The sequence below is a fragment of the Hippichthys cyanospilos genome, chromosome 11 (assembly GCF_059441005.1).
Source record: "Hippichthys cyanospilos isolate Australia breed blue-spotted pipefish chromosome 11, RoL_Hcya_1.0, whole genome shotgun sequence".
NCBI classification, from domain to species: domain Eukaryota; kingdom Metazoa; phylum Chordata; class Actinopteri; order Syngnathiformes; family Syngnathidae; genus Hippichthys; species Hippichthys cyanospilos.
Window position 1 is genome coordinate 7,490,855 of NC_142379.1, and position 12,996 is coordinate 7,503,850.

At 36.8% G+C, this 12,996-nt stretch overlaps 1 protein-coding gene across 2 annotated transcripts; it reads right to left on the reverse strand.

The window, feature by feature from the left end:
• Positions 1-8,134: 8,134 nt before the first annotated feature.
• LOC148415680 (tapasin-related protein-like) lies at positions 8,135-12,981 on the reverse strand. 2 transcript variants are annotated; one of them, XM_088426767.1, is made up of 8 exons: positions 12,923-12,981; positions 11,907-12,083; positions 11,556-11,831; positions 10,176-10,505; positions 8,975-9,322; positions 8,808-8,900; positions 8,706-8,725; positions 8,135-8,613 (listed from the first exon to the last, which is right to left on the reverse strand). In XM_088426767.1, exons 2-8 carry the CDS (start codon positions 12,052-12,054, stop codon positions 8,599-8,601), a joined length of 1,230 nt encoding a protein of 409 aa, XP_088282893.1. In that variant the 5' UTR covers positions 12,055-12,083; positions 12,923-12,981; the 3' UTR covers positions 8,135-8,598. The 2 variants fall into 2 exon arrangements, with proteins under 2 accessions (XP_088282893.1, XP_088282892.1); XM_088426766.1 differs by lacking the exon at positions 12,923-12,981 and adding an exon at positions 12,671-12,800.
• Positions 12,982-12,996: the final 15 nt, after the last annotated feature.

The following is a 12,996-nucleotide window of genomic DNA, read 5'->3' on the forward strand; positions in this document are numbered from 1 at the left end:
AATGTGAATAACTCAAAAACAAATATTCCAACATATGCTTGGTTTTGTCAAAACACGTGCCAAATATTTTTAAACATTTATTAAGTAGTAGTAGCAGTAAGGGACCTCACACTAACACTGACCTTTTGAAATGATTCTGTCATCATTCACTTTAGCTGTGAAAAGCAACTCAAAAGCAAGTTCTAGTCCTCTATGGTCAAGTCAGCTGCTTGTATCTCAAAACAATTGAGCATGCTTTTTATTTGGGCTGGATTTGTGCAGCATGATTACAGTTAAGTTACACAATTCCCATTTTATTATTTTTATTTGTTTTGCTCTCAAGTCAATCGGTTATACATCATGGCTGCACGAATACAAAAAGTAACAAAGAACATGATATCTTCCTTATCAGTATCAGGCTTCTTTCAAATGTGGCTAAACATCTAATACATGTCAACTATCTGACAAAGTGAGCCCCCCCCCCCTCAAAATAAAAGGGCAAAACCATTAAACCCCAACCATTATGCAAACTTGCAAACGTATTATATCACAAGTCCAATATAATGCATTAAGCTCCAATTGCTAACTTGGATCCGCACTTTAAAACCAGCCTGTTTTCTCACTTTCTTAAATCACCAGACAGCACCAACAACAAATAACAGGGAAGTGTACTTTGGAGCCCTGATAAACTTAACTGTTTCATCACTTCTTGTGAGTGATGTTATGGTGCATGACACCTTATTGCAATTCAACCATGGAGCATGGAAACCACAATAAGAAGAAACTGTGGATGTTTTGCTTGCATACAGTGAAAAGACTCGCCAACCCTGTTATGTCAACTTTATCTTCACGAAAAATAACTTCCACATTTATCAATTCTAAAAAGTTACTTTTTATTGTTTACGTTTTTTTTTTAAATCAAATTCAGTCCATAAAAGTAGTGTAAACATGATTTGATACTCTTGCAAATTCCCGTGACTCACGCTGAGACTCTATCATGACTCACTGAGCTATCAAAATGAGTTTGAGTTTATTTGTAAAATGAAACGACTCTTCTCCCTTGAGGCGCTTGGACTAGGACTACTGCGGGCCCACTCTGAGATGAACTTCTTTTCAGAAACAATGAGTCAGCAGGTACGACGAATGACCTGCATGAATCAGCGGGAGATGAAATCATATCCCAAGCTGTTGTCAAAAAAGTATCTCTTGCTATCCAAAATGAATTTTGGATTATTTTGACAATCGGAATATGATTCACTTGTCTGACAAAAACATACTCTTTGTTTGTCTAACACAAAAGTATACTCTTACCTATTTTTTCCATTTTTTTTTTCTTTTTGGCCTCCAGAAGTGTGATAATGAGGAAACATTTGAAAACACCTTGAATCTGCTATGTATCATAAAATATTACACACTTCATTATTTATGAATAAGCAACAAATGTGTGAGCAAAAACAAAGATTTTGAAATTCGAGCAAAAAAGAGTCTGAAGTTGTCTTATTTGTTGGTGCTTTCATTTACAGTTGCAACCGCACATAAGTGGTGGAGTATAGAAATAAAACACCTGCTAATCAAAACACATAGTGCAAAGTGGTCACTTTAATTCGATCGTACCGTATTTTTCGGACTATAAACTGCACCGAATTATAAGCCGCAATCACAACAATTTGAGAGATAATCAATTTTCTTCATATATCAGCTGCATGTTGTGCATGTTTATGAACAAATTGTAAATGAGGTGTGACTGTTCAAATGCATTGGAGAACTCTGAAGCTCATACGTTCTTATGCTGACCACCGCATTGACTTCCAGTAAATACTGACCATCATGACTGAATCAAACTGGCACTAAAGCTAGGGAGAGTGCAACCATATACTGCCAAACCAACCACAATGTTCCTCTGTAATTTTGCCCCTCATCATTACCCACATCCCTCATATGCATTCATTTGGAGGGTGAGGGTACACGCTAACACTTCCTACGTCCTCTGTGTTTCAGTTTCACATGACCATGCCAGCAAATTAAAACACACTCCTGACTGCTGCTTAGAGACCATAAACATTCAAAGAGGTACGCTATGTCCCGCAGAGAAGAATCTACGTCATCATGATTAAACAGACTGCAAGTATTTCTTAACCGCCTTTAAACTGGTGTAAACACACATCGATACACACTTGCAAACACTTAATATGGAGGTCAGACCTGTACAATGGTCTAAATATTGTTTGACACTGATAGTGAATCATATCTATGAAGAAAAATCACCATGTCCGTTGTATAAATTGTCTTACATACACACCTGACAGATTAAACACCTCTGTGTCGTTTAGGGGTCACTGATTATGCTTTTTTTTTGATGACCGTAATTATGGAGACTTGCTTGCTCACTGAAAAACAAAACATCCCTTGGGACAAGCAACAGACATGTCTCCCATCACAACAAAAAAGTGAGCCTTCAGAGTGATTGTTTAACCCACTAAAACTGAAACTGAAGGACCCGTAATCTTGATGTATACCCATGCTGGGTACCACCTCCTCCGGAGTCGGCTGCGGTTTCCCCCGTAAGTAGTAGCTTGACATCCGCTTTAAAATTACAGTGTGCATGAAGGTGCTGTTCAGAAAAGAAGAGACCACCATTCAGTGTGTGGTTTGATTTTGAACGTGAGATATGTTGACCAGACTTGTTTGATAATTTAACAAGAGAACCAGATTTGGTGGTAAGGGGCAGTCAACAAATTTTCAAGGAAGTTCTGGAAACAATTTTGTGATAGTTCAAGCATAGCACCCTCATAATGGAACTGTCATATTTACTTCATTAGAATTAGCATTAAATTGACACATTTACTACTTTTTGTAACCTACAAAGTACTGTAGCTAGGACAAGTTATTGGATCAACAAACATACTAATTTTTGGGGCATATTACCACAAATGACAATATTTTTGCCAAGAAAGTACAAATTCCAGACACCTGTGGGCCAAATTTCACAGACACAGAAAGATGTGTGTCACACCCTTCTTCCTTACTACAAAATGTAATATCAACAGCCGCCAGAGGCAGCGCTAAAAAACAAAGATAAAACCAAACAAAGCACAAATGAATCTACTGTTAAAACTAAATCAGTTCCAAAACATCGTTATTTCAGGTGGTACCCATACGGCCCGGTACCAGTTGATCCACGGCCTGGTACTGGGCCGCGGGACTCTGGTCTACATGTCCGGTGTTTTGTGAGGGGCTTCAAGGACTTCTCTGAAGGCCAAAACATCAGAACTGCTGACTGCTTTAAAAACGTTTTATACTTTTGTTAAGTATTGTATGAATTTAATTCTAACATTTTTTTGTCTTCATTTAATGGCTGCGCAACCTTCCGTCGTTTGTGTGTTATCCTTATTATTAGTTAATATTTGTCCAATCAGATTTCAGCTTCTGTGTGTTCTGTGGGTTTGAAGTCCCCATACAAATGTTTTTTTTTTTTTAGACTTTAAACCATCTTGTGGTTTATGAGCAGCAAACATTTCACTTGTGTGCATAAGAGCATTTCACTTATGTGTAAGTGAGCATTTCAGTGAGGTGCGTGAGCGCTTTTCATATGTTTTTATGAGCAAAAAAAGTTTGACTTGTGTGCGTAGGAGCATTGCACTTATGATGCCTTGGAATCATTGGCATTACACTTTGAAAGCCAGTGTCTATACACAATGTGCCACGTGTGTGTGTCTGTCCATGACCTTGCCTTGCGGGGGAACGGCACTCAGTGAAGACATTTAAAAGGAGACAGAGAAGTGTATACAAGAGAAAGAGTAAACTGGTGAAAGCACTTCAGTCGCTGAAGGTCACGCTCACTTAAAGCACCAGCTTTCATGTAAACTCACAGAGAGCAATGCAGCTTGCAATGTGTCATTAATCACCATTTCAGACATTTACTGCGCTGTTTGGTCCTTTTTTGTCCAGTATCTTGATCCATGTATAGTATTCTTGCATATACGGTCTACTGTATGCAAAAACACTACTTGTACTCCACAATTCATTTCCTAACACTGGTTGACTTTCATTTTGTGCTGTTTTTCATTTGAAAAGTTCGTTGCAACATCTGTTTTTTATTCATTATAATTACAAATGATTTAAATACTGTATTTAAATAGGCCTATTTCATCTTACCTGTGATAAAAATAGGTACTAATACATTGTTTCTGCACTTTGACATTTTGAGGTATTAGTATCTACTTTATATGAGTACAAGTATTTATTTGTACGGTGTTTTACATTTACTCTCAATATTTGAATAGTTAAGATTACTATCATTATGCCTTTCTGTAAGGTTTTTGATATTTGTTACTGTTATGTTCTTCGAGACTTGTGATTAAATGCTATAAAAAATGATCTTCAATTAAAAAAAAAAAAAACACTGCAAGTATGAATCTCATAACATCTCTGAAAGTTCAGACCAACTCAATTTGAGTGTAAATGTGAGACCATTAAATTAAAAGCCACACTCAGATATCTCAATGAGGAGAAAGTGTTGCTCAGTGCGATACATTAAAGCTGTGCTTCTCAATTATATTTTGCCAAGCTCCCCCGAGGAAAAGAAAACCCCCTTGACGCGCTGACTATAAATAAGATTACTATCTATAATAAACGTATAAGTATACTAAACATGTATCCTTTAAAAAATTAACAAAAGACAAAAGCAATACAAATCAACTTTCAACATATGCTAATTATTTTTTACAGTGTTTATACGGGTTAAAGCTTGAAACTGAAAAAAAAAAAACACCCCACAGAAGCACTGCATCAGAAACACTTTCTCTCGTAATAGTAGCAGCTGCATAGCAATATAGCATGTGGTTAGCTATTCTATAGCTGTACTATTGATTTACACTCACATAGGACTGTTTAAATAGGACTGTGTTGTGTTCTAACCTCAGCTTGCAGCCAAGATGTTTCTATAATTGCAACGAACATTTTCATCATCAACTCCAGCACGGTTATGCAAAGACATGGCTCTGGTACCATTTTTATAGTCAGACTTAAGTATGTGCTGGTTTGAGACAACAAATAAATCACATTTTCTTTATTTCCTTATTAGCTGGAACTGATTAAATGAGCTTATTCAAACAGACCAGGGTAGAAAATGTATGTATGAGTTCTATGTATTTTTTTTTTTTTTAACATGAGCTAATTGTCATTCCCCACCACCACTGCTGCCACCACCACCCTCTTTTATGACTTGGAGAGATTTGCAACCTGACCTCATGAGAAAAATTGGCAGGAACATAAAGCGCAAGGCGAATTTTGAGGTCCGCCAGACAGAACAGAACACAGACTGCAATTAGCCGCTTTGCTTTTTCAAACAAGTTTTTCTTTAGAATCCCACCAACATTATTAGAAATGTTTCACAAAAGCGGATGCATATTTTAAAATTCAATTTTTACCTCTGTGTAAAACTGAAGAGAGACAGCGCAAGTAGGGAAGATAAGATGAGAATTCCAATATGGACCCGCCACAACATATTTTTTCCAATAGCTGCCATAGTTTATTTATTGGAAAAAAAAATGTAGCAAGACCCACAAACAACTGAAAACGGCTGCAGTAAAAGTCTAGCACTCAAAATTTAGCGATATGCATGCAGTCTAACTTTTTCGTCCGTCCGTCCATTCATCCATCCAGTGCTTCACAACTTTTTTTTTTAAATTAACCATCCCTGTGGAATATTTTGGATGAAAATAAAGGAATACAGAGACATGCCATTCGTTTGAATTATTAAACATTAGAACTACATGTGTAGCGGTATCTCAGGGGATATTTTATTCAGCAACTCCAGAAGATACATGGTGTAACAACATCTTTTTTTATTTCTGGTTCATCTGCTGAAATTTTATTGTTAACTAATGACAATTCACATCCATTTACCGGTTAACAAAAGACGCATGTTTTGCAAAGAGGTCATTATAACACATTTTAGCAGCAAGTTTTATGTTCAGTAGGATATTCAATTTCATCACTGTAAAAAGCCAGATTCCCCCCCCACACTAGAATGGTTGGACCCAACTTGTCATGTGCCACCTCTCGTTACCTGTCAAGTTAAAGATTTATTTTTGTGTACACATCTCTACTATGATCCCAAAAGAGTAAAATTTAAGTTGAATATTTTTCTGTGGACAAATATGTATTTAATATTTTTTCTTTTTGATAACAGGTGTGACTCTTTATGTTGATTATTTTTTGTGGCCGAATATTTATTAATAATTAAGTTAATGATTTATTTTTGTGGACAGATCTCTACTGTAATCCCAAAACAGGACGCTCTATGTTTAATATTTTTCCGTGAACAAGTATTTATAATGATTTCTCTTTGAGAACAGGTCTGATGCTTTGTATTGATTATTTTTTGGGGGAAAAATATTTATTAATGAGTCATTTCTTTTTAATAACAGATTTCTTCTATGATCCAAAAGAGGACACTTTATGTTGATTATTTTTTGTGGACCAATACAAATGACGTTTGAACGGGTCTAAAGTGTAAAAAATCAGATACTGATGGCATGTTTTAAGTCTGCTTGGTTCAAAAGATATTTCACAGGGTTACATCACTGGAAAAGGTTGAGAACCCACTAAATCTCGCGTAATATGTTTATCCTAGTTTGCTGAAAGAGCGAAATCATTTTCTCACAGTGTCGCTTGTATGTCTTTACATGTTGATCGATTAGTTGTTGCATCATTTGATGTTGTCGTTCCCACACAGATAGAGCGCTGCTCTGTTTTGTCTTCTCTGAACACTCCAGATTGCGCCTGGGCTGCAGACATTGTCCCTCAGCCTTGCATGGAGGCACTTGGTGCTGGCAAGAGGCTTACAAAAACATCTGCAATTGGTCAACACTTACTCAGTTTATTGCTGTGCTAGGCTTGCACCAAAAAGGGCAATCAAGGAGTCTGTATTTCCTACTTCAAAGCTGGTGTACTTAATCATCATTATACTTTTTTTTGAAGAATGAGTACAGTTCATTCTGTTAATCGTAAGCCCATAAATGAGGTATTAAAAGGATTCTGTGTGTCCCATGTGTACCTGATTTTTTTATTTTTTTATTTTCTGTTTCACTGTGATGAAACAGTTCCCAAACGATGTTTGTTATTTTATTTTTTTGTTTAATAGTGATCTGTTTGTGAAACAGGTTCAAGCTTTAACTCTCAATAACTCTTGTAATAATTCAGGTCAGAGACTTGCAACAAGGATCAGGCCAATTTAAAAGTCTATTGGAACCATTTCTACTTAATATATGTATTAAAAATCAATACAAAATATATCCTATTGTGTGAAATTTTAAAAATGTTTAAAAATGATTTACAGTACAGGCCAAATGTTTGGGCATTCTCTCTCATTCAATGTTTTCCTTATTTTCATGACTGCTAGATTCTCACTGAAGGCATTAAAATTTGAATGGACACGTGGAGTTAAATACTCAGCAAAAAAAAACAAAACGTGAAATTACTGGAAACATTTTGTATTCTAGTTTCTTCAAAATGGCCATCCTTTGATTGGAAAACTGCTTTTCCTAATCTTGGCATTCTGTCAATGAGCTTCAAGTGTTCAAATTCGTATTAAGGGCAAATACTGCATTAAAATTCATATGGCAAGAACTCATCATCTAAATTAAAAAAAAACAGACAAACAAGTGTTCATCACTACAAATTAGCCAAAATAATAGCTACAAATGATGTCTGTAATGGCGTTGTCACTATTAAATATTTTTAGAATCAGTTATTTCATGTTTGTTGTGTATTGAGTATTGTTGAATGATTTGGCAAAATTAGCAATATCACCCTAGAAGGCCTAATCTTCTGATCATAATTCAAAATAAATCTTGGGTATTACTTGGGCCTGTTTCCATTAATTGATTTTGTGTCCATCGCTTGTTCAGTCTGTGACATGTCAGAAATTGGGGAAAATTTAGACTAGCAGAGTGGTGTCCAAACTACGGCATGGGGGCCATTTGCGGCCCACCATTTATTTATTACTGGCCCATGGCATATACTAAAAATGACAAGCTCGAAGAAAAAAAGAGTGATGGTGTAAAAAAAAAAAAAAAAAAAATACTCATAAGAGCCACTAGCACATATAAATTGGTTTATATATCATGGCGATTTTTGGAAACATATGAAATTAGTCACTGCAAATTTTATTGACAAAACTAAAGATAAAAAAAGATCATTTGTTTTTAGAGCAAAAAAAACATTCTGTGTCAGGGCCCATTTTATTTTACTGTTGTAAAAATGGTCAGCTGACGACAATTTTTCTTGTTCAGTGTAGGGATGGATTTAGGTATAGTGCAATACGGCGTCATTGGCTACCCAAAGATTCCTAAATATGCCACCTTCAATTCAAACTTGTATTGGTTTAATAAATTGTATTGGAACTATAATTTGTTACATTTAAATTGCCTGATTCATTTTGTTGTACCCTTACTTGATGAATACAAGTTGTATGCAGACGTTACATTGTCCTTTAGTGCCACCTCGTGGTTGTTTCTGTTACGTGAGGGGCGCTGCATCCGGTTAACTGCTTCAGTCAGATCGCTATACTGTAGTGCGATTCAACCGCTCTTTCATGGCGAACTGGATGTACAATCAGTAAGGCTTTTTCTGCACGCAACAGACACACAAACACAGACTGACATTAAAATATTGTAGTTGAGACTTGATAACTCAAAACTGTGCTGAAAATCTGGTCTTACCTGCAGTGATTCCTTCCTAGCTGTGGAGGAAAGAAAAAAAAGTGTCATTTTAATGTCTGAGCACATATACAGACTACAGGTTACAAAATGACTAATACTCACCTTGGTGGAGGTATCTCAGCATCAAATAAAGGATAGGCACCACTATGAGCAAAACAATGCTAACAGTGAGTGTGAAAATCCAGTCGCTAGGTTCTGAGGGACAAAATAGAATCAAGATGAGGTTCTTCAACTGCCACAGAATGTAGTGACACAATTTATACACTCACCTTCAACTATCAGAATGAAACTTTTTTTAATGGGCATTCGCAAAGACGGATGGGAGACTGTGCATGTAAACCGCTGCCCCGTGTGTCTGTGCGAGGCTTGGAGGTAGAAGAAAGCCGAGACCGAGTAGGTTTTGTCCATGTTGGTTTTGTGACTGGAGAGCAGGATATTGTCGAGCTCCTTGGGGAGAGGGGCGCCGACCCGCTGGCCCGAAGACGCCGGGTCCTGCTCGTACCAGACGATGCGCACGTCCAGAGGATAGTAGTTCTCAGCCTCGCATATGACCTTCTTCATCTCACCGTCTTGCAATGTAAGCATGGTACCAACATTGAGGGACACCTGGGGGGACTCTGGGGAAACATATAAGGGGAGTGGAGTCAGGATTTTTCAGAGATCAGAGCATCAAACTAAAGCAACACTTGATTGTTATATAATGGTTCAGGTGTTTTTTTTTTTCTTTCTCATCCACATGATTACCATAATTTTCACAGCCATTTTCTTTATTCAAACAATAATGGACTGGAGCGCTCCATCTCAATTATTTTTTGGAAAGCTTCCCCCAGGGAAAAGGAAAACATTTCACACCCCCGCACTCACCACCGTGACTATAAATAAGATCATAATTTATAAATAAAATGTATGTATACCTAAAATTGTGTCCTTTTAAACATATAATACAGTATCAACAGAAGAAAGTACAAAAATCAACTTTCAACAAATTTTAACTTTACTTTTTACAGAGTTTATACAACTTACAAGTTGGTCTGAAACTGAAAAAATAACTTCAAGTGCTTCAAAGAGCCTGTAATAAAAAAGTCAACTTTTATATACACTATTAACATTTCGGGATGCAGAAGCCACTTTAAAATCTTTGTTTTATTAAACACCCTAAAATCAATCAAGAAAGAAATTATTTTCGAGTTAATTTGATCTTAAAGGTGAAAAGGTAAAAACTAAAGAATGTTCAAGATTTCTGTTTTTTTTTACTTGAGGATCATTAATGTGGTTTAAGTTGGACCTTGACAGCAAAGCAGAAAAATGGATGACAGGCCTCAAACGGCCCCCGGGCTGTAGTTTGGACACCACTAGACTGAGAGCCAAAACATATCCAAAAAAGACATAGTCCATACTACATAAACTTGAAAGTTCAAAAAGGTGAATGAAGCGTTTTTTTTTTTTTTTTTTTTTTTGACTGTTCCTCACCTTGAATTTGTAGACTTATATCAACGCTGGAAGACAGCGGAAACACGGACACAGAGCACACGTACATCCCCGCATGTTTGACTTCGATGAAAGGGAGGGTGTAAGAAAGGTCGCCACCTGCTAGATTCCTCAGTTCAACTCCCTTCCCCTCACTTTGCCCGGAGTGGCTGGCATGACTGAAAAGACGGCGTCGTTCGCCATGGTACATCTGGTACCATTGCACGCTCACGTTTGGTCTCTTGTGGTCAACAGCAAACTGGCAGTGGAGCTTTTTTTGGAACCCCAGCCCTGATGTCACCGTAGGAGTTTGTGTTGTCATGATCACCGCAACTGTAAATGCAGATTGTGACAAATCGTCACATAAAAAGCATAAACTCCAACAATGCCAAAGACGGCTAGTGTCGATTGTTTACGTAGATATTCATCTTAGTGGATGAAATGTGATTTAATGTGTCAGGCATCAGTGTTGATAAAATCATGGACTTCCCGTAACTTCACTCATGATGTTGCTTTTTATACATGTCTGGTCTAAATCAACAGACAAATATTGAGGTAAAACATTTTTCCCCCTCATTTTGTACTTGATAATTACTCTTCATTGCAAAGTTAAACAAATACTAGAGGACAAAGTATTTTAAAACAGTAAATGTGTGGCCGGCAATAATTATTTTTGTTGTTGTGCATAAGGAACCCCCCCAAATGTTATTGTTGATTATATATTATACTACATAATATTCAATTTAATTATATTCATATCACGATTGGCCGATATATGGCCTTTTATGCAAGATCGATGATCGGATGTAATGCTATAATTTGCCACCAATTATGAGTTATATAAATGTTTTGCAGGGCAACATTACACTTTTTTGTGCTGCAAAGTTATTTCACTACAATATAGTGATTTAATGTATGTTAAAGGTTGTTGCAAAATGCTTTATTGAATCCATACACACACGTACAAACACACATACACACACACACACATATATATACATACATATATATATATATATATATATATATATATATATATATATATATATATATATATATATATATATATATATACACGATTGATTTGCAAAATTATCTATAATTATTGATGATTATTCACAGTTCTCAACAACTATTTTCTATGAATATTGTAACAGACATTTATTTCTCAAATTTTCTCATAGAAACAATTTTTTTTTAATTTTAATTTTTTACATTGAATCTCCAAATTTAAAGCTTTAATAAATGAATCTGCCAATGTGTTATCAGAGTTTTTCATGCAAAATATCTGAATTAACATTAAGGAAAAAAGGCGAGTGTGGGGTGGGGTCATTTGCACTTGTTTAAGTGAAATAATAATGAGTATCACCATAGTTAGGTTACCTTTAATAATGAGGGTCTGTCTTTCCTCAATAGCAGGCCAATTGCGGACATCCTGCTGTTCAGCGGGAGGGGGCTCACATGGGTGTCTGAGGACTCCAGAGACCGAGAACAAGCCTGTGGAGTGTGTCAGGGTGATGCTGAACCAAGAGTTGTACTCATGGGACTTCTGGCCCGGCCAATTCACGTGGACGCCCTCTGTGTTGAATCTATGAATGCCACAAGTCACCCAATCCGCGTCCACGTTCTTGATATTGCGCCGGAGGTCTAGTTTGGACTCTTGACAGAAAACACAACAAGTGAGTCAAGGGGATACTTTATAATATGAATTAGTGATGTGACAATAGGCCTCACCAGTGACAAGGAACGTAAGTGCATGAGGGTTAATGGGACTGTCTCCTGCCTGACCAAACTGCAAAATGCTGTTTATTTGCCGGAGCTGAACATCACGCGCACCCTTGTCATTGACCACCACGATATAGTCATTGAATACACAGGGCATCCATGTCAGAAGATCAGGAGTCTGGGCACCTGAAAAACGAAAAATTGTCAGTTGGTTGAAAATCTTTTTAAAACAGGTTGGTGTATTATCACAGAGCGGCAGTGGCATACGTAGTTCCATGTGATTTTATGGTCTTTGTCACCACTAGTAACACAATTCAGCACACTTGTACAAGGCTTATTTTCCATTCTTTTATGACAGTTCTGCACACTACTGGGACAACATTTGTCATCGTAGTAATGGGACACCTCCGTGTTACTAATACAGTAAGGCAAAACTCCATAACAGTTGATACTGCATGTTAATACTAGCATTATTAGTGAAAAGCTTTTTTACTTGTAGTCATCTAGTTGGATTATACTGTGTTATCAGTAAAACAAAGTAGCACACTGTTGTCCATTGGTGCACAAAATTCCTTTACTCGGAACGTTAAGTTGCTCCATTAAAACAAAGCTGAAGACGGAAAACGTAGTAGGCTGCTATTACCACAGCAGTCCAATGTAGTTAGTAAGACAAGACGTGATTTAAATGTACGTACACAACAATCTTGCACACTCACTTACGAATTCGCACAAAATCTCTCTTTGTCGAGTAAAAACTCAAAATAGTAACTTACCCGCACATGCAAATAAGAATATAGTTAATAACTTTAGCAAACACATGTCAGCCTTTGACTGCTTGATTGTGAGGGTAGACGTTGTGACTCGCTTGTCGAGCACCCGGTGTCAGTTTACTTTCGCTTTCATTTTTAAGAATAAACACCACGCGAAAACTGCAATTTGACGTTTTTGAGGTCATTCGTTTGGTGGGTAGTTTTTGAAGTAGACGATTCACATTTGGTTCGAAATTCAGAGAGCTTAATACCTACTGAAGCATTTCAGTCCAGATTGTTAAAAAAGCGCAGTACTTCCGGGTAGCTTGTCCTTTTTACAAGTACTCAAA